At 37.3% G+C, this 22851-nt stretch overlaps 1 protein-coding gene across 6 annotated transcripts in view; it reads right to left on the bottom strand.

The window, feature by feature from the left end:
- Positions 1 to 22851, bottom strand: part of LOC126747458 (paired box protein Pax-5) — a 76706-nt gene that overhangs the window by 41482 nt on the left and 12373 nt on the right. For all 6 annotated transcript variants that reach the window (XM_050456121.1, XM_050456117.1, XM_050456122.1 and 3 more), the window contains exons 2-3: positions 18613 to 18743; positions 17449 to 17484 (exon numbers count right to left, since the gene is read on the bottom strand). In XM_050456121.1, coding sequence (XP_050312078.1) covers positions 17449 to 17484; positions 18613 to 18724 — 148 coding nt within the window. In that variant the 5' untranslated portion in view covers positions 18725 to 18743. The remainder of the gene's footprint in view (positions 1 to 17448; positions 17485 to 18612; positions 18744 to 22851) is intronic.

Below are 22851 nucleotides of genomic sequence, written 5' to 3'. Positions count from 1 at the left end.
ATTACCACATAAGTAAGTTACTAATTTTAACATTCTTTGCAATTATAGGAGGGTAAAATTACCGAAATTGTGACCTTACTTCTTAGCATTAGACTTAGGTCTCGGTTTTTTTTTGCAATAGGTGATGTCTCAACGGTATAGCATATACCTGTTTTATATCTATACTTGGCACTGCAAAATATTCTAGTCTAACCAATCAGGTCGCGTTTTGTTAGTCTTGTTTACAACAGGACAGGCCAGGTAATTCTATTTCTAAAAGAGACACCACGCCACGTGGACATCGTCTGGTTTATAAAAGGAATATAAAAACCTGTGTATATACGTTAAACTCACAAACATTTTGAAGTTTACAAAAAGGTTTTACGTATATGTCAACGTGAGTCAAGTGTTGCTTGGGAGGTTCTACCGAGCAAAAAACATCAACAACAACACCAACAAAGAACGATGTAACATCGGGTCGTCTGGAAGTCACTAATGTAAGGCAATGTGTAATAATATCAGTAAAAAGTCACACGCCATTGAAACACAATGGCCGTTTGTCTGGCGGTTCCCATCATTAGAGTCGATCTGCATGAACATCCGTCGGAGGCGCTGTGAAACTCTCGATTTCAATGTCGGGTGGATTCGCTTTTAATAATCATTTTTCAAGTAGGAAAAACCGCCCCGGTATAAAAAAAAAACGATAAAATTCAGGGCGTCTAACGACGCACGTAAATCAACAAGTAATTTACGAAACGACCGCGAGAATTTTGTGATTTAGAAATAAAGTCGTCGGGGGGCGCATGGGAAGGCGCTGCGTGCACTCGCTAATAACTATGTCGATCATGCTGTAAAGTATCGGATCTGTCGCATAATTTATTTATTTATGACCGGCGAGTATCAGCAAATTATCTCTTTGTTTTAGAACCACCACTGACTGTTTCTTTATGAGTTTATTAAAGGATTTTATTATTCGCTTATTGGCGTTCTTTCAGGGGCATTGCTCCTCGAACCTGGCTCCTAGAGGGATCGACACAAAAGGGCTGTTTCTTAGTAGGCAGTTGAAATAAGTTCTTTATTTCTTCCAGGTAGTTCAAGTAATTTTTTGCCCTCTGGAAGCAGTTCTATCCAAGAAACTGTAGTTTCTTTACTTTAAATTGAAATTCAAAACGACAAAAATTTATTTTTTTTAGGTAATTGCCGTCAATATTAATATTTCTCAAATTGCAATAAATTTGTGTTTTCTTCCAGGCAGTTGAAGCAATTTTCTACCTACAAATCTATATTAAACAAAAGTATCCACAGATTCATATTCAAGAAATCAAATTCAGAATAATGAATTTTCAATCTGTTTATTTCATCTAGTTCTTGTACAGGTACGTACAGGCATTTTAATACTATCTTTTTTATTTAATCTCACACAGTGCTTAATTTGGAATAAATACTTTATTTTATAGCCAAAGATTAAATATTTTTTTTGCCATTGTTTAAGGGATCTCAGGGTTTAACCTCAGATAACTTGGTAACTTTTGGTTAAACGCTTTTGGACCTAAAACAACATTTCCACAGAATTTAATTCAGAATTCAGAGAAATTTGTTTCATAAAGATATTTTAACTGGTTTTTGAGAAAATTGACTTTAAATGGCAAAAAGTCGGTTTAGAAGACCTCAGGATCTACTACATATGGTTCAACTGTGGATAGCTTGGTAAATTTTGGTTGAACGCTTTATCATCTAAAACAACATTTCTAGAGAATTAAATTGTGAATTCAAAGCAAGTCGCTTTATTAAAATATCTGAAGTAGTTTTTGAGAAAATCGTGTTTAAATGGCAAAAAGCTATCAGAGTGAAGTGAAAAACGAGTGCTAACTCAAAAATCACTCGGTCTAGCAATTTTTCCGTAGGTACTTCTTCTGTTTAGCATTATAAATGGTACCGTTTACAATAATTTTCACTATAATCGACAAAAATTAACTGAGATGTAGTCCATTTTGTTCAACTTGTCGCTAGGATTCAGTACTTGCCTGTGAACAAACCCAAAAACGACTACTAACTGAAAAAACATTCGTTTTAACAATTTTTTCATAGATACTTCTTCTGTTTAACATTACAAATGATACCGTTTACAACTATTTTCACTATAATCGATCAAAAATTAACTGAGATGCAGCCCATTTTGTTCAACTTGTCTCTAGGATTCAGTATTTGCCTGTGAACAAACACAAAAACGACTACTAACTCAAAAAGCATTTGTTCTAGCAATTTTTTTATAGATACATTCTTAGTTAAGCATTATAAATGCCACAACTTACAAGCAATTTCACCTTAATCACCTTAATCTTAATTAAAAATTGGCTTAGGTACAATCCATTTTATTCAACTTGGTTCTAGAATTCAGTATTTGCCTGTGAACAAACACAAAAACGACTACTAACTCAAAAAGCGTTCGTTCTAGCAATTTTTTCGTAGGTACATATTTTATTAGGATTTAAAAATGCCACCGTTTTCAGCCAATTTCACTACAGTTGCTCAAAAATTGGCTGAGATACAGCCAATTTGGTCAAGGCTACCAAAAGATATAACTCTTTGCCCTGTACGAACCTAAGAACAATGCTACTATAAAAACTATTTGTTCGATGACTGTTTAATCAACACCATTTTGATTTATAATTCAAAATCCTATCATTCAAACCCAATTTCCTCAAATTCACTCTTCAAGCTGTAGACACTTCTACATACAATATAGAGTCTACTAGAAACTCTTCGTAACCGATGTAACAAAACGACGACTTTTTAATCTTCCCGATTTCATCTCGAAAAAAAATAATGAAGGTGCGAAAAGCTGCGAGCGTTCGGGTCAGAGGGCGCGCTAATCGCTAAAAGTGGAGACCGTCGCTAGGGGGCGTCACGCGCGATCTCCAACCGGGATTAGCGGCAGCTAAAGGTGCTGAAGCCGCTCTCGCTAATTCTTTCACTGATTACGACTGTGAATTATTATTATTATTATTATTCGATATATATATTGGTAAGGGCCTTGGGGGTGTGAATATAACAAATGGGACTATATAAAACTTATAATAATAATGTGCAATCGCTACTTTACAAATAATGGTTTTGTGGAAAAAAATTATGTATAAAACCGCGGTCCGGCTGATTGCATAATCAGCAACAACAACAGCGAATGAGTCAGAGTAATTTGTTGCAAAAACGCGAAAAACGTGTTGAATTGATTTCTTACCTTGGCTACCGCATTAAATAATAATAAATTAGTTAAATGATGTCTTGATTTTATTTAATTTTCATTTGAATTGTCCGAATGCCTTTATACTGGTACGTCCTATCTGCACTATTTGAATCATCAGCCATAAACCTAATGACTACTTTACAATTTCTCCTCTGGAATTTTAATAATAATTACTACACTATCTTTTACGACAGCTCTAATAAAAACCTTTGTGCTGCAACGAATAGACGAAGCAATTATTCCAAAACCGCAAAAAAAAACTCTTGAATGTTACCTCTGGTGGCACACATTTACAATTGCCCCAAAAACGAAAAAAAAGAACCTGAATTACTGAATTTCGTTTGGCGCCCATTTTAAATTGGGTTTAGTTTTTGTGATTCCGATACAGTTATTAACTGAGGAGAGTTTTCGCCATTAATGATAAATTATTCAGTTGTGGCCTATGTGTGTGTGTGTGTGCGTATGTGCGCGGTTTTACTAATCGTCAAAGAAAGTGCTAAGAGAAAACTAATTAATATTTGTTAATTGCTCCCGAGTTATATGGAGTTTTGTCCACCGATCTATTGTGAATTCCGCCCAAGTGAAACAATAGAAAGGCTGCCCCGCAATTACTATATTCAAAGGTGGACAAGTATGTGCGCGAGCCAACATATGTTCTGTCACGGAACATATCGGGAATTGCCTGTTATCTTAACCACGGGGCAATTGTCGTTCTTAAATGACAATAAAATTCCGATTGCCGGTAGTGTCTCTCTCTATCTGTATATGGCTTTGGTAATTATATATATATATATGTTTGTTTTGTATACGCCCCGTGATAATAGAAGACCGTTCAACTCTTGCATTAAATCACGATTTTTCATTCAATATAATCTGTCCGAGGCGATATAAATTAAAATAAACAACCGATAATTCCGTATTCAGTAGCCGGTTAAGCTGGCAGCTTAAAAATGTCAAAACGGCCGCTAAAAAGGTGCAAAATCGCAGCTTACGTTCAATTAAAGGCTCTTAAGTCGTTCGTAGATGGTCACTTGAACGGTAAACTTCGGTGTTTGGTGGAGTTTTTGCACCGAGTCCTAGGTTGTAGGAGGCTTTAGCGAACCTTTTTCATGTCTTACACTTTGGTTCTACTTTGGCACTAGAACTTGAGGCTACACTGAGAAAAATTCCAGCAGAGAGTTCTTTCTTAGACTTTATAATAGATAATTATTATAATAGGTTCTATATACCCCTTTTTTGACTATGGTATATTAGCAGTAAATTTGGCCAAACTTAATTCCCAAGCAATACGTCATATATTATTTTTGGTTTTTGGATATTTATCAACCGTATGTGGTCAAGGGTATTTATTAAATTGTAGTATATTCGTAGATGGTATACGATTCTGTTTACAAAAAGAAGAAAATTTCGGCATTTAAAAAAATTGATACGGGATATACATATCAGGTTTTTAAACTCGATTACTACACCTCAATTATTTGATGAAATTCTTCCAAAAAATCACTGTTTTTCGTCCATATTATCCAATTTAATAACGCTGTTCTTATACTAAATATTTAGATATAAAATTATATTAAATTAAAAAACAGTGCTATTAAATTAAATATTGAATATATATTTTCTGCAAAAACATTGTTTTTCATTAACACAACCCTTATAGTTTTTATATCTATACTTTTCTCAGATAACCTTAAGGTTTTCGAATCTTTTTTGTAGCAGAAGAATAAGAAAAACCGAATTATTTAGAGGAGCTGTTTTGGCTTTCTAAAAGAATAAAATTACTTTTCAATATCACTTTACCATATCTGCTAATTGACTCTGCTATTTATAAAGCTACTATCTCTGATGCTACAATAAACAACCACTCTACTACTGCAGCTGAGGTATATTAGTAAAGTCAACTTTACTGTCGTAGTAATGACCTCTCTTAGAGCCTACTTTAATAGCTGAAATAGCCAAAAAACTTGATAGGAGTATAAAAGGGTTTTCTCAGTGTGTGAGGTTAAAAATTCCACTCAACAGTAGGTGCGAAAGCTCATAAAAGGCCGCACCATCGAGCTCCGTAGTACCACAATAGAAGAACAACAACAACAACCAGAGCACCCACATATCTCCCGCGCTAATCGAGCCGCGTACGCGATGCCCTCTGGCGTCCGAAACCGGGGCGTCCTTCATTACCATTTTACCGACCGACGGAGTTTATCGAGCGACCCGGATCCCGGACCCCCCGAGACCCCGGAGCGGTAAGAGTTTCCTTTAAAGAAAAAAAATCCGGGGCGTTAGCAGCAGTAGGTGTCGGCCGGTGTGTAGATGTCTATCCGGTCAAATGGGTTTTCTTCTCTTATAGCACGTCTTAAATGCACCTTGGGGATTTTCGTGATTTATTCCGAACGTTAGATGATCACCGCATCTAAAAACGTCCTATAAAACACACCGATTCCGCGACAAATTTTATTAAAATATTCCCTCAAAGTAAAATGATCGATACTGACAGGCTAACGAGACACCGTGTATTTACCGCGTCGTAACTCGCGGCATTTTCGAACCTGTCAGTATTAATTTTTGCAAATGACACATTGATTATAAATACGTGGTAAATTATCGTGCGATTATTGTCCGGGGACGTTGTGAATACTGATAGAGCCGATTGCATATTGATAAGGAGTTTTTGGACTCTCCTAATCTCGACCATAAACCAGTTTCCAGAAGCCAAAGCAATCGGTGAAAAATTAGCTTAGATATAACCACTTTCGTCCAGCTTATCACTGGGACCTCATGAACCTAAAAAACGAAATAATTGAAAAAGAGAACTGAGAAGAGATCGACAGTCGAGTAAGTCAGCAACCCAAAAACGTAAATTCTAATTTACGCCCTAAAAAACGTATCTATTAAGCCCGACCGTCAAATCTGCCTCGATAATATTAATCAACGTTGGTGTCTCAATTTTTCCAAGAACGGGGGCATAAAAAGAGCAAAACCCGCGGGCGGTCCCTTTGTCATTCAAAAATATTATGATCCACCTAAAACAGCAGTTTTATTACGACAAATTGATCAATTAATTTTCAGAGGAGTCGGGCCACACAAGTCAATTAAGCGGCCGCAGGAAGTCGAAAAAATTTTCTCGGAAACGATTGTTTCAATTTCATTAAAATTTGACGAAAGGAGCGGCGAGGGGACAGGGGAGGTTTATTAAAGTATAACTTTTTTTTTGTTCAAATAAAAACCCAATTTTTCCGAGCCCTTCGACAGTAGTGATGATGACTGGCGATAATTTACTCAGACAGGTACAATATATAAATATCTAAGTGTAATCCAACCAAGTATAGTCGAGATTAAGATGGTGTCTGTCATGTAAAGAAAGGCATCTTTTAAAAATAAAAATGCATAAGAATCTCTCTTACATAACTAAGTAAGCACCACCAGAACTGACCAGAACCAACTCCTCTCAATTTTCTAAAGATAATCTGTGATTTTCATAGAGACTTCAACAGTCAAGTATGTCAGGAACTTCTCCTGCTTGCCAGTAAGTTGATATCAGTTGATTTGCTTGGTCTTTTAGATCACTGGTAATCATGTGGGCATCGATGCTTTATCTATATTTATTTCTAAAAGAATCCTTAGCAAGTCTTGGAGAAATAATCCCAGTTTCTTGCCAGAGAGTTTCTCCCAAAGGTGTCACCAGGCTACTTGCCTGTTGATGTCTGTTAATTTTTTAGGTAAAAATGCTTTTTTGTCTCTAGATTTGCATACGAACCTCTCTCCTCTTATATGATTAATCAAGGGTCCTAGAACCAATTACTTTTAATTTTTCAAAGAGAATCTGCTGTTTCTATAAAGACATCAACAGTCAAGTATGTAAGGAACTTCTCCTGTTTGTCAGTGAACTGGGGTCAATTGATTTGATTGCTCTTTTGATTATTGGCTGATGTCACCAATGCTCTATTTATAATTAGTTCCGAAAGAACCAGAATCTAAGAGATCTTCTCATTAACTGTCGCAACTGGGTTCCCGTCTTGGTTCATGAGAAAGGTTGTGGGTTCTCGATTATTTTTTATTTTTGCTGCATCCATGTCTTATTGGCTTTCATCACATGCTTCTTCACTTCTTGTATTTCTTCATGTCCTTATTCTTCATCAATATTCTTTAGAATCCACTTTTTATTCTTCGGTATGGTTCTCTCCCTCAGATGTTTTTTGCTCTTCTTTAAAATTTCATCTTTTTTGCTACTCTATTGCTCTTCTGCACTCTATTCCTGTTAGGCAACTGTTTCCAACTATTCTCTCATTGATTCTCTAACTTTCTGTCGAATTATGTGAACTAAAGCGAAGAGGAAACACGAGGAAGGGAGAAGAGGGTTTGTTAAAGTGTAACTTTTTTTTCATTCAAATAAAAACCCAATCCTTTCGAGCCCTTCGAGAGCGGTGATGATGACTGGCGATAATTTACTCAGACAGGCACAATATAAATATCTAAGTGTAATCCAACCGAGCCCAGTCGAGATTAAGATGGTGTCTGCCATATAAAGAAAGGCATCTTTTGCCATAATGACCGCATCATTCTGAGGCATTATGATTTATCGTCGCAGTAAGTGTGGCGATTTGTTTATGTTTGCCGTTCTAAACTAATATTTTATTCGCGTTTAATGGGTTTTGATGAAAAATGGCCAGATTTAATTTTTTTTTTAATCGCAAATTAACCTACTCGACTGAACCTAAAAGGGGAAAAGAGTTCAATAGGCGAGTAGGAAAGGGTCCTCCAAGGAAGTCAGTAAACTGCGTTAATGGGTTTTGATGGAAAATGCCTAGATTTCACACCTTTTTTTAATCGCAATTTGACTTACTCGATTGAACCTAAAAGGGAAAAAGAGTTCAACAGTCGAGTAGGAAAGGGTCCTCCAAGGAAGTCAGTAACCTGCGTTCCTACCGTTCACCGGAGCAAAGAAACGCGCGGCGCGCTTCAAAATTAAAACAAATTTCCTGGTCTCGCAGCAGTAACAATTTAACCAAAGTAATCACACACGAGATTTGACCAAACACGCTCCATTCATGATTCCATTATATTAAAATTGATAGCTTTTCCTCGCTGCCTCATAATAATGTTTCTATCGAACGCGACCGCACAAAAAACAACCGACATTCCGTAATATCCTGTTCTGCATTTTCGAACAATTACCGCGGAACGCGTGCCTCTCCACTTTGAAAAAAAAAACAAACAAAAACTTAATGACGGGTTTCACCCGTCAAGCCCAATTTTTCGTTGTTGTTTCGGTGGCAAAAAATCCTAACTTTGAGCCATAACTGGTAAACGGATCGTTTACTACCATAGCGACGTCATAACCGGCCACTTTTTCCCATTCATCACGCGATCCTGTATTTGCCTAGCATAGGCGAACTCTTCTTGATTTCAAATTATACAGTTCGCGATGAGTTATGTATGGTTTGCAGGACTCTCGGCTCGGCTATTAAACAATGTATGTAACCTGGTATTATCCTCGATAATACCGCCCCGGGTCTATTCGAGTTGACGGCGGTTCGGTTTCGTCGTGACGATTTTACGTATTCGTAAACCTCCCATACACACACACACACTCACATAGAAAAACAAAGCACACTTTCTTCGCCACCGCGAAATTTACGGCGTATTTTGATATGCGCGGACAAGCGGAGCTCAATAGAGAAATCAATTTGCAACAGAACAACTATAACATAAAAACGAACCCGATCCCCGTCGGAATGGCCCAGTAAATAATTTCCAAGTCGCCATTTATAAGCAAACACCTTGTCCGGTCGCCATTACACTTGTCTGATCTTAATGTTGTAAATACTGTGTATGTCCAGTACTACTTATTGCACCGATACTGTTTTGTAACGCGAGAATACGGTTTCTAGGTACTGCACATTTCTATTTATAGTTTTGCATCGGTTTAATAACAGCCTTAACTGGAATCATAATTCTGAACAGACTCTATCCATAGTCATCCAGAAATAATCACAGTTTCTTAACAGAAAGTTGCTCTCGAGGATGTTGGCTGGCTACTTGACTGTTAATTGCTTTTAATTTTTTAACTAAAATTGCCTTCTTGCCTCCAGATTTCTATACGAGCCTCTCTTATATGACTAAGCAAGTGCCCTAGAACGAACCAGAACCAACTCCTCCCAAGTTTTAAGAGACAATGTGCGATTTTCATAAAGACTTTAACAGTCAAGTAAGTAAGGAACTTCTCTTGCTTGTCAGTAAACTGATATTAGTTGATTTGATTGGTCTTTTAGATCACTGTTAATGATGTAGAGATCGATGCTCTACCTACAGTTATTTCTGAAAGGAATCATTAGCAAGTCATGCAGAATTAATCGTAGTTTCTTCCCAAAGGTGTTGGCAGGCTACTTGCCTGTTGATATCTTTAATTTTTTAGCTGAAAATGCTTCTTTGCCTCCAGATTTTCGTACGAATCTCTCTTAGATGATTAACCAAGCACCCTATAACCACCCAGATCTAACCCCCTTTCAATTTTTTTAAAGAATCTGCCATTTTTATAAAGAGTTCAACAGTCAAGTATGTAAGGAACTTCTCCTCGGTTATACCATTATGATTCTTTTAATGATATTCTGAAATTATGTCTATTCATTGCTCTGGCTTTGAATTTGGAATATACAAGGCAAAATGTATATTAGGTCGGATAATTTCTTTTAGGATTTTATTAAAATGTTCTGCAAGTTTATTCTTTTCGATTCTGACAAAATGGTGATTCTTTTTAAATGGTATATTAATGCAGGAATTTATTTCCAAATTCTATAATTAAACGTAAGGATGAATAATGTACAGGGAGTCCAGAAATTAATAAATATTTTCCGTCTGTATCATTGTTAGAGTGTACTGTACCATTAGAGTCTAGCCACTAGTGTCATCTTCGCTAGGGTCATTGGCATTATTTTGAGGGTGCTCAAGGCCCGATAACTTTCGTTGAAAATAAAATCAGCAAGATTAGCAACTGTGTTGTCGGAATTAGACTGAATTGACTAGTTTTCTTCACGAATCTTTTTCTTGCCTTTTTTGTATCTAATTTCAAAATTAAATTCCTCTAATTTTAATTTCTAGCGTATTAGGCGGAAATTGGGCGCTTTGATCCTTGAGCCACGCCAGAGGGTTGTGATCTGTTTCAATGGTAAATTTTAGTTTAGTTGGCTCAATTATGGCAAGGGGTTATTTTTCGATAGTGGAATAATTTTGTTCAGCAGAGTTTAAGGTTCTCGAATAGAAAGCTATCTGATGGTCGTTCTGAGAAAGTACCCTACCAAGGGCTATCAGTGGTGAGTTTCAAAGTATCATCCTACCATAGAGGCGTCAGTGGTGAGTTTGAAAGTTTTAGCAAAATCAGGATATGCAGGAATAGGGAAGAAAAAACTGATATTAATTGATTTAATTGGTCTTTTAAATTACTGGTGATGATATAGCCACCGATGCTCTATCTATAGTTATTTCTGGAAGAAACATTAGCAAGTAATCCATTAACCCAGTTTCTTACTAGAAAGTTGCTTCCAAAGAAGTTGGCTAGCTACTTGCCTGTTGAAGTTTTTCAACTTTTTAAGTAAAAATGCCTTTTTTCTTTCAGATTTGCTTACGAATCTCTCTTAAATGATTAACCAAGCATCCTAGAACCAACCAAAGTCAACTTCTTCCAATTTTTTAAATAAAATTTGCGATTTTCATAAAGACTTCAACAGTCAAGCATGTAAGAAACGTCTTCTCTAGTCAGTAAATTGCTCTCCAATGAGTTGTTTGATATTTCTTCTTTCTGATCCAAGATATAGGCTCTCTCTCTCTCTCTCTCTCTCTCACTCCCTCGAGCTCCAACAGTCAGAAAATTGGCGTTAAACGACCGACATTATCTGGTGGTTTACCGTACTGTGCGAGCCCCTGTACGAAGGTGCATGGGTCAATTATCCGGTCCTAATTGCTGGAAGCGACGCGCATTTGTTTTATAATTAGCCTGCGTGGCCCGAGCCAGCCCGAGATCGAAACGCCGCGATAAGACAAAGAGAGAAAGGGAGTATACACACGTTATACCGATTTTACTATTGCGAATATTTAAAGAAAATATAACAATACACTCCGGTTTTAATCTATATATAAATTTTCTCGAGTCTGGCTCGTTCTTGAACGGTGGTGACCCGGAGCGTTTATCTATGACCCCGGCTGATGCAGGCGGCCCGGCATCGGCATGACTATGTCAACCAGAAGTCATCGATCATACGATGACTTTGCGGCTATAAGAAACCTGATCGATGCCGAACTGTATCGGGTGCAATTATCGTTTATGGTTAAGGCGGAACGGACGATTACTGCCTCCCTTTGGTTATATAGTGATTCAGAGAGGATTTACTTAGAAAAAGCTCCTTCAAGGACTTCTTTGTGAAGAGTAGCAAAGTCAAACAATGCTCAAAGAACCAAAACGTTTGACCCCTTTAAAACTGACTGCGCCACCATACCATTTGGGTCAAATTTATATTATTATTATTACTATACGTACCCACCTGAGTTTCTTAACAAAGAAAACCCATTACCGAGTCAGTAGTAATTTCAAATAAAGTAGCATTTTAACCGGTAATTTTAATATGGAATCGCGCGCGGCTCGTGCCATACCAAAAATGAAAACAATGCTCGTGTTGCGCAATTTTTGCGCCGGAGGTCGGAACGTTACGTTGTTTCGTATGTGGCAATTACGGCTGTTTAATTTTTTCGCGATAATGTTGCGGATCGTTATGATTGATTAAGTGATTCTACTGCTCTCCGGGTACTTCCTGGTTAGCGACTAAAAGCTAACGGGCCTCGTCGAGCCCATGAAGAACAAGAAAAAAAAAGGTTAAGTGAGGAATTTCTTTCAAAATCAATAGTCGACCCGAGCAATCAATAATTACCACCCATCAAGTTGATGTACGGCACTACGTTACGATTCCGCACAACCGATAATCATACACTTCGGGTTTTGTGCTCGACCAGAACGTTTTTGCTGTTGAGGTTCAATAGGGAATTAATCACGGTTATTTTGGGGCACTGGGTGCATGTATGGGATTACTCAAAACGCATATTTTAAGGAATCTGGGCAGGGTGGTAGGGCTTATGATTTGCATGACAAGAATAATCAAAATCTTCAACTGAGATCAGATGAGCATACATTCTTGAGAAAAATCCCTCCCTGAAGTAAACACAAGCGAACCCAGTCAATTTCCACATAAATCACCGAACGCCCCCGGTGCACAAGGGCAAACGGTACCCATTTATCTTCGGTTCTTTCGCACATAACCCCCCCTTTCCCCGGCACAAAATGACGCGACGATATCCCGAACAATACCCGACGAGCCACGCTCTTATCTACGATCTGTAGATCGTCGATTTATATTAATTAAGAGATCTTAATTGATCTTTATAATCACATCAACGACGTGTCTGTATTAGTTACGGCCGCAGAAAAGAACATGACAAAACTGATCCTCTTCTCCTTCTCGATCGCTTCGGGATCATGATGCACGTTATTTCTGTGCTCTCTCGGCTTTGTGTGTCCACGTGTTGTTCACGGTAGAGAGTGATGTAGATCTTTATCTTTTATCGGGGCCCGATGTACTCCATTTCGCGAGCACGCTTTTATCGCTATTTATTGAACTTTGTACATAGTTTTGTCACAGGAATTTCTTTTTTCTTGTTAAAACCATACTTGGTACTAAACATTTAAGATTGGGGGTCAACACATCAGGTTACTGACTTATCCTTCAAGCCTCTTAGTGTTATATCACTGAATTGATGCGATTTTTCTCTACTAAACTGTTGGATTCTCACAGGGTTTCTTAACTACTTGACTGTTGAACTCACTAAGGGCTTCTCATCTAACTGCCTGTTGAACTCTTTGAATATTAGTTAGTTAAACTTCTGAATTCTTCCAAAGTTCTCTATAAGACTATTGGAATCTTTCAGAGTTTCTTACCTACTTGGCTGTTAAACTCACTAAAGGTTTCTTATTTACTTGCCTGTTAATTTTTCTTAGTATAACTCAGTTAAACCACTGTATTCTTTTAATTTTCTCTACTAGTCTGTTGAAAGCTGTCAGGGTTTCTTACCTACTTGACTGTTGAACTCACTGAAGATTTCCTATTTATTTGCCTGTTGAAGTTTTGTTACCTAAACTACTGAATTATTCCAATTTTCTCCATTCGAGTCTCTCAAAACTATTCTTCAAAGCACTATATATCCATGATATCCGAGTCAACCAAGACATTTGGCTTTATCTCCTGAATTTATTATTGTAGATACTCTTAAATGTCCTTTCCTTTATTAGATCTAGATTGAAGTATGCCTCGTTCAAAGGAAGTTTTTGAAGCTGCTCTAGTTCATAGTTCATAGCTCTGAAGTTCATATTTATGGTTTAAAACCCATGGAGCTTATCGTGATCAAGGATATCCAGAGGAAGATTTCATAAACTGTTTAATCAAAAGAAAATATTTCTCACAAGTTTTTTTTTTATGTAAGTTCTGTGAACAATCAAGTTGATTGTCCCAGGCTATTGCTCAAAATTAAATTTCTAGTGCCTCGTCAATGATCACGTCAAAATTTATTATTCTCTGTATGTAAAGCTCGAACAAATAAACTGGGTCTTTTTCCTATTTAAATAATAAGTACTACATAGAATATTAGCAGAGGTTTTGATTTTTTTATACCTGCCTTACAGAAATTACAGATAGAAAAACCTATTTTAGATCTTTACTCTTCATGCTCTTATGTTTATCTGACCTTCCCTTGCTGCCCCAATATATCTCTTTCTTATTATTTATAAATATTGCTTTTGTAACAATTTGTTAGAATCTCTCAGGGTTTCTTACTTAGTCGACTGTTGAACTCTCTGAGTTTCTTTACTTAAATCACTGAATTGTTCCAATTTTTCTTCACTAGACTGTTGAACTCTCTCAGGGTTTCTTATATACTTGACTGTTGATGTCTCTCAAAGTTTGTTATGAACTCGACAGTTGAGCTTAAAATTGAATCCTTGGACTGTTTTTATTTCTAATTAAGAAGGTTTCCTTATTGACATTGGGCCATAAGTCTTTCCTTAAGTGAGAGATAGAGAGAGAAAGAGATCTTCGTTTAACTCGAAGCAAGCAAATAAATAATGTCCTTTTGCCGCCGGGCCGCTAAGTACCATCTCTAATTGAACCATCATTTTTATCGGTCTATCAATTATACTGTACGGACTCACGGTTGCAGTCCGACTAAATAAATAGTGGCAGATAGGGTACGAGCCCGATAACGGCCATGCGACTTTACAGTCCCAGTACTAATGGACACATGCTTTATGGCGACATTTATGGTTTGTGAACATGTGAAAAAAAGTCTCGCCGTGATAAATTTATGTTGGTTCATGCGTTTATTTTTCCTTCCTGAACCCGTGAATGTCCTCTGGTACGAGCGGTTCCGAACGGCGCGCCGCATCAGGAGCACTTTCTAATGCTGATAATTTTCAATACCGTTAATTAGACGTGCTGTCGCTGCCTCCTACACGGACCCAAAGCAGCCGGACATTTGCTTTTCTCCGGCGTTTGTCAGCCACTTTTTGCTCTTTTTGCCTTTGTTTCGCCTCCTTTTATTTCGGTCGATGCAGGATGTTATGCACCGTACATGGTGGACCACGCACGATCTCGTCGATTCGCGATTCTATTCGATTCGAAAGGAAATTAGATTGTTTTAGTCGCGGAATTTTTAAAACTGGTCATTGAGTCGCAAATTATTTTTCAGACAATACAGCTGGATCTAAAAATGTTCAATTTTCTCGGTGTTAGTTCACCTACTGAATTCTTACAGTATTTCTTCACTACACTGTTGGAATCTCTCAGGGTATCTTATCTACTTCCCTGTTGAACTCTCTCAGTAATAGTTGAACCAGTAAGTTTTTCCCATTTTCTCCACTAAACTGCTGTTGGGTTCTTCCAGGGTTTCTTACCTACTCGACTGTTAAATTCACTTAAGATTTCTTATCTACATGCCCGTTGAACTTTCTTAGTAATCATTAGTTAAACCACTGAATTCTACCAATTTTTCTTTACTAGACTGCTGGAATCTCTTAGGGTTTTTTACCTACTTGACTGTTAAATTCCCTTAAGGTTTCTTATCTACTTGACTGTTGAACTCTTTATCTTCAACCGCTGAATTCTTGCAGTTTGTCGTCAGAACTGTAGAACTTCCTCAGGATCTTTTACCCACTTGATCTCCTCTACAATTGCTTGAATTGATCTTATATATGAAGTCACACCTGGTCGAGTATTTTCTCCTTAATCAACTTATCTATAACCAATGACCTAGACTAACCCTGGTAGAAAAAATCCCCAACAGCAATACCTCTCGACAAAACCCATATAACAAACACGGCGAACATACCTAAATAGTAAAAGTCGCCCACAAACCGCTTACTAAACCGCTCGTAGCCAATCACAGTGCAGTAAACAAGTGGTAAACCTAAATTTATTGGTCCTAATGACAGCTTTAAATATGCGAAAGTGCCATAAATATTCTAATTTGCGTTTTGTATACGCAACTTTGCCATTTTGCATAGGCTATAGGCTTGGTCAACGCGCGGAGGCATGCCTAGGCCCGCGAATAATTCGAATGCGTCCGATGCGATTATTTCGAGAAATATACACGAAAGTCGAGCGGGCTTTACGAGAATCGTGATATGATACGTTACGTCTGAAACGAGAGCTGGAAAACATTCGATGTCGTGTGTCTTCTGCGAGATGAACGATGGCCTTTGTAACATTTTGCTGGAAAGAAAAAATCAACACGGCATGCATGGTATAATGCTCGACGTGTTTCTTTGTCTCATATCACCGTGATTGACACTAATAGTCCGAAACGTACTGGGTCAGTAAAACCATATTATTACCCAATACCGATCGCTCGATAAAGCCATTTCGTACTGTATACTACTGAAAAGATCGTATCTGGGTTTTGTTTGACATTCGATCGGTTATCTGTTCACATATGTAGTAAAATTACTACAGTTAAATTTTATAGATACTCGTGATGTAAGAGAGATACGGGTACCGGTGAAAGGGACTTTATTTTGACTATTGTTTTCAACTGGACTGTATCAGTGACATGTTAGCCTGCTTAATTGATTTCTCTTTTCCTCCCCTGCTGGGTACAGCTCCCTTTTGTTATTCTAAGGTGATATTAGTAGTTTTAGAGTGTTACTTATCTTTTTTATGTATCCCTCAAGCCACTTTGCAAATTGGCTTTCGACATTAATGGTACAAATAACCAGAGTATCTAGCAAAAGTTTGTGGCATACTCGACTGTTGATGTCTTTCAAATTTACTGGGTTTTAATCAACATTTTCTGGAAAGGGTAAAGAAAATTGTTATTAGAACATTAGTTTGACCGTTAGGGTCTCTATTTGAGACCCTGATCTCCATTAAGCAACTCGAAGTAATCTTAATGCAAAGAAAGTGTGTGGCAATAAGTTACTGCCCTAAAAATGGTAGAAATGTGAGACGAAAAGGGAGGATTTTGGTAGTTTCTAATAAAGTGTCTAATCTAATAAAGTTATAGAGAATTCCCTACTTTCCAGTTTCTTCTTTTCTGTATCCCCAGGCCACTCCAATTGGCTTTTGAAAAAAAAAGAAAGCTCAACAGTAAAGTAAGCCACAAACTTTGGGTCTCTCTTGTATAATACCCCGCGGACAAGAGCTCATTAAATCACATATCAAACATTATGCAAGAGTAACATCGCTTTTCATCTTCGTGGCTACTTAACCGTCATGTTGCAATTGATCGTTTTCTCATCGTAGCCATCAACGAAATTACGGCGGAATGGTAAAGATGCAATCGTTAATTACACAAAACCGCATCTTCTTTTTTTCAATGAAAATTTACTATCACAACTGGCAAGTAAAGAAAAAAAAGCCGCTTCTACAAATCTAGAAACCGTTTTTAGAGTCCCTGTTTGTGACAAAAGCTTATCTACGATACACGAGAACAAAGTATACGTGACAGAGCTGACAGGCTTTTCATTAAATCGCCTTGTAGAATGACTTAAATAAGACCGGGGCTTTGATAGAGTGTTTTAGATAAAGGCCACTTTTAATTTGTTGCTGTTCCTGTCGCTCGTTCGGTATCTTTTAATTTCTTATCAGCGGATTTACATTTTAATTATTTAGTAGTAGTAGTAGTAGTGGGCGACTTACCATCAGTTGATGATCCAACGTGTGAACCTCCATCACCTGGAAAAAAACAAACGAGAAATAAGAGGGTTTTCTTTACAGTAAACTCAATTTCTTTCTTGCTGAAAACCATGAATTCTTTAGAGAGTTCCTGGAAATTCAAAGCTGTTTCTAGTCTCTTCTTAGTAGTTGTCGTCTTTTGTTCTACCAAATAGTTGAACTCATTTTTAAATTTTACCACGAATTTGTCCTAGCTTCGCTTGGAAACACACAAAAACAATTTCAACTATCTGGAAGAGTTTATTGAATAATTTAGTTTGCCTGGAAGATTTAAAAGAAGAATTTTAAGCAGAAAAATGATTCTTGATTCTCCTGCTCCCTTCTACGAATCTTGAAAACAGCAGGTGATTGCTCAAACCCGTTTTTTGCTCACAATTCAATTCAATTAAGTTATTTTGAACATGAGCTCGTGTTTCAGCATTATATTGATTCAATACCGTCCCGGTCTATAATAAACGGGACAGGAGAATTCCACTAAAACCGATAAATTGCCCGGCAATTTTCCCCGGTAAATCGCTGCCAAAAAAACGCAATTTATGGCTCCCCCGGTGGACGACGCGAGCGTCTTCCGAGCAATTTCGTATCCGAACCGACCCTGGTAGTTAATTATTTAAATAGAGCTAAAAATAGCGTCGATATTAAATTATTATTATAGTCGTGTTTTTGACAAAGCGTGACGTTTTGCATAAATAAATCATTAATCGTGGCGTGACGTGAAAAAAGCGTAGTAATTCTAAATAATCCTCTTACCGCTGGCGCATTTTCCCCCCCTCATTTAGATTGATTTCAATAATCGGTAATTTGAATTAATTGGATTATTGGATGACGTAATTTTCTTAGTGCTCCACAAAGGGCTTCTTATAAGAAGGAATTTGCGTAATTTTCATTATGCTCATAAAGTTGCCTTTTCAAGCAAAAAAAATCTAATAACCTGCGGTCACATTTTCGGCCAAATTGGAAAGTTATCGCGTAACCAGCCGAACAAGAAAAAAGTCTAAATTACATATTTGCCTTCTTGACAAGAAAGTATTAAATATTGAGGTTTCTGCCCGCCAATACGTACTTCCTGTCACCTTTTTTTGCACCAGTTTCTCGATTAAATTACAAATAAGTCAAAGCAACACTTACGTTTTTTCTTGTGATCCTGCTCCTGCTGGTGCATGTTTGTTGTGGGGTCCATGAGCATGGAGTGCCCCAGGTGTCCCCCATGACCCCCTGGCTGGCACTCCATCGTAATCATGCTACTATCTATGATTATACTGAAAAAAACAAGATTAATTAAAAAGATTGTTGAAATACTCGACTGTTGAAGTCTTTCAAGTTTTTGATTAAAATTTTTTTAAATAGCTAGTGAGAATCGTTATTAGGAACCTTTTTTGACTGCTAAGGTCACTTTTCGAGATCCTTAGCCCTTCAAAGAAGCCTAAAGTGGGTTCTCATTACATAAAAACTCTGCAGCAACAAGTTACTGCCCTAAAAATATCGAAGATATGGAAATAAGTCATAAAGAGGTAATTTTGGTAGTTTCACCTTGTGATGTGAGAATTCCTTGCACGAAAATTATTCAGTTTTATCTTTTCGGCATACCCAGACCACTCCAATTCGCTTTCCACACTAATAATCGACCAATAATTAACCACAGTATGTAACAGAAGTTTGCGGTATACTCGACTGTTGATTTCTTTCAGCTTTAATGCGTTGTTAAGTCCTAACTATTTATTTTTAGTAAGGGAAATGAACATTGTTTTTTGGAACCTTAATTTTACTGTTTGAGACCCTAAGCCCTTTTAAGAAAATGCAAGTGGTGGTCTTAATACAAAGAAAGTCTGCAGCAATAAGTTACTGGCCTAAAACTTCCGAAAAAATTGGGTCGAAAGTAGGCGATTTTGGATGTTTCAGATACTTTGAGTCCTATAAAGAATTCTTTAGAAGAAAATTATTTTTTGTTACAATCTAAGTCACTTAAGGTAATAGTTTTCAAAGTACTCTGAGAACTCTCCCAGGCTATTGAGAGTAACTTGAGTTAATCTACGACTCTCTCTATTAGATCTTACAATTTTAAATAATCTGAGAGTCTCATTCCAGGCATCTAAGCTACTTTGGGTACCTGGAATAATTCTCTAAGTAATCTCTAAGTAAACTGAGAACTCTTCTAGGCAATTGAGGGTAATCTGACCCAATCTATGACTTTCTCTGCTAGACCTTACACTTCTAAATAATCTGAGAGTCTCATTTCAGGCATGTAAGCTAACCTGAAATAATTTTCTATTTAGTCTGAGAGCTCTTCAAGGCAATTGAGGGTAATCTGAGCCAATCTATGACTTTCTCTGTTAGACCTTACAATTCTAAATAATCTAAGAGTCTCATTTCAAGGGATCTAAGCTACTTGGGGTACCTGGAATAATCTTTTAAATACTCTGAGAGACCTTCAAGGCAATCTGATTCAATATTGGCCTTTTTTTGTTGGTTTTGGAAATTCTACATAACCTGGTAGTCTCATTCCAGGGATCTAAACTACTTGGAGTGCCTGGAATAATATTTTCAAGGCAATTTAGAGCTTTTGCTCTCCATCCCTAAGCCATTCCAATAGGCTTTCTACATTAATTACATAACTAACTAGAGTATGTAGTTGAAGTTTGCAGCTTACTCGACTGTTGATGTCTTTCAGATTTATTAGGTTTTAATCAACATTTTCTGGAAAGGGTAATGAAAATTGTTATTAAAAATCTTAATTTGACTGTTGAGGTCTCTATTTGAAAGCCTGAGCCACATCAGAGAACTCGAAGTGGTCCCAATTGAAAGAAAGTTTGCATCAATAAGTTACTGCCTTAAAAATGACGAAAAATGGAAATGTGAGCAGCGGTTATTTCAGAAATTTGAATGCTTAAAACTATTTATCAGTTTCCTCTTTTCTGCATCCCTAGGTCAATCCAATTGCCTTTGCACAATTAATCATATAACTAACCAGAGTATGTAGCAGAAGTTTGTGGCATACTCGACTGTTGATATCTTTCAAATTTATTGGGACTATTGAGTTATTATTATTTCTAAAAAAGGAAATTAAAAATGTTATTTGGAACCTTAATTTGACTGTGCCCATGTGTTGGAATCTCTATTTAAGATCCTGATTCCTATCAAGTAACTCCAAAAGGGCGCTTCATGCAAAAAAAGTGTGCAGCAATAAGTTACTGCCCTCAAAATGAGTCGAAAAAGAGGGGACTCTATTAGTTTCGGATACATTAAGTGTTCTAGTTAAAAAGCACCAGTTTCTTCTTATCTGCATCCTCGTGCCACCTCGGCTGGCTCTTCGTTAGAACCACACAACCGACTAATGATAACTCACGAACCATTAATCAATTTTAATTAAATGGTGCCCGATGCGGGTATAGGAAAATCGGAATTCGGGGCCAGATATGATTGTTAGCAGATACCGCGCGTACTGTTTCAACTAAAATAAATGTCATAAGGAGCGAAAAGAGTCGGGTGAAGAAAAAAAAAAGGAGAACCGGAGTGCCGCCGGTGTATCTCGGACCCGCTGATTGATGGCTCGATCAATGAGTGAAGAACACGAAAATTGAATTAACGGCGATAGTATGTGAAAAACGAGCGCCGTACGTTTTTGCAATAGTTTACTCCATTTACGCACGAGAGAGGCATAAATTCTTGCGGCTACTAATTGGTAACTGCCATAAAAACCCGAAGATAAAGTGCCCGCCTCTGGGAGTTACTTTGTTTATTGTTGGCTCTTGTAGTTTATAAAAAGATCTCAGTGTCCCTCAGCAAAACTATTTACTAAATCAAACAACAACGGAGGTTGATTGACATGCATCGTACCACCTACTAAGCCAATCAATCTAGTAGTAGTATCCACAAACACCTTTTACCTCTTTAAAATTGCAAAAAAATAACCCAACAAGCATCCAACGATGTAATACGCTTAATAAATACCATTCTAACACAATCTCATATTCAAATGAGCGGTTGTCAATCAGTTTAAACTGTGATCGGCCGATCTTAACACGTTTGCCATACAAGAAGTACGTGCCGGGCATTTCAACCGTTCACCATGCCTTATTGGAATTATCGCGGGGATTTGAATATAAAGATGGAAATTGGATGTACGGCTTTGACTACATAGAAAAACTCAACGTATTCTTGGCGCAAGTGCGAATTATCACCACCGGCGGTGACTTATAACAAATTCGAAAATCACTTAAGGTATCTTTTAAGCGAAGCGTAGGAGAGCAGCAGCCGTAGCGCGCCCATTGCTTATTTACGATCTCTGAAAGTCCGCATACCACTTCCTTTAGAACATAAATTCAAATTCAATCTCTATATTTATATACTGCTGCTATCGTTAAATGGCATTTTTTCGCCCCAATTCGGTCGACGCGCCATAAATTTTCCATCTGACGCTGCCCGTTTGCGCCATGCGCCATTTTATTATTTTACCCGGTGGTTAAACTTCGATCAAAATGAAAGTTCGGTCGAAAGGTATTGTTCGAGGTTGGTTCTTTATTTGTATCACCAGCAGGATTTTTTTTGGCTATCCTGGTTTGCAGCTGCCAGTTGGTGTTCCAAAGTCAGATCCAAATGTTCCTTGAGCTCTTTGCTGGATAACTCAGAAATTCTCGTCTCAATTGACTCACGCATTAAACAATATTTGTACAGTAAATAACTCTTTATTGAACGCAGTTTATTTCATATTTTTATCTCAAGTAGTTTTTGAAATATGTGAGTTTTTCAGGAGGTAGGTTGGTTAGGGACGAACGTCTTTTGACCTAGCCACTGGATTTGGAGCTAGATAACTGGAAAAGTTTTACCTAGATGGCTTTGCACCTTAAGCAATTTTTATAAAGCATTTATTTCCTAACTCAATGCCGTTTGTTTCAATTTTTTTATCTCAAGTGGTTTTTGAAACATCTAAGTTTTTCTGGAGGTAGGTTAGTTAAGGACAAACGTCTGTTGAGCTCTGCACTGAATTCCAAGCTGGATAACTGAAAAAGTTTCTTCTGGATTGGTTGGCACCTTAAGCAATTTATAAAGCAAATATTTCCTAACTCAGCTCAGTTTGTTCCATATTTTTATCTCAAGTATACGTCAGCTTTTCTGGAGGTAAATCGGTTAGGGACGAATGGTTCTTCAACTATCCACTGGATTTAAAGCCGGATATTTGGAAAAGTTTTCTTTGGATTGCTTTGCATCTTAAGCAATTTTTATAAAACAATTATTTCTTAACTTAGCCTAGTTTCTTTCGTTTTTTTTATCTCAAGTAGTTTTTAAGATACGTCAGTTTTTCTGGAGGTAAGTCGATTAGGGACGAACGTGTCTTGAGCTGTCCACTGGATTCGAAGCTGGATAACTGAA

Source organism: Anthonomus grandis, chromosome 19 (genome assembly GCF_022605725.1).
Source record: "Anthonomus grandis grandis chromosome 19, icAntGran1.3, whole genome shotgun sequence".
Taxonomy (NCBI): domain Eukaryota; kingdom Metazoa; phylum Arthropoda; class Insecta; order Coleoptera; family Curculionidae; genus Anthonomus; species Anthonomus grandis.
The sequence above is the reverse complement of the archived record's forward strand: the minus strand, read 5'-3'. Positions and strand labels throughout refer to the sequence as shown.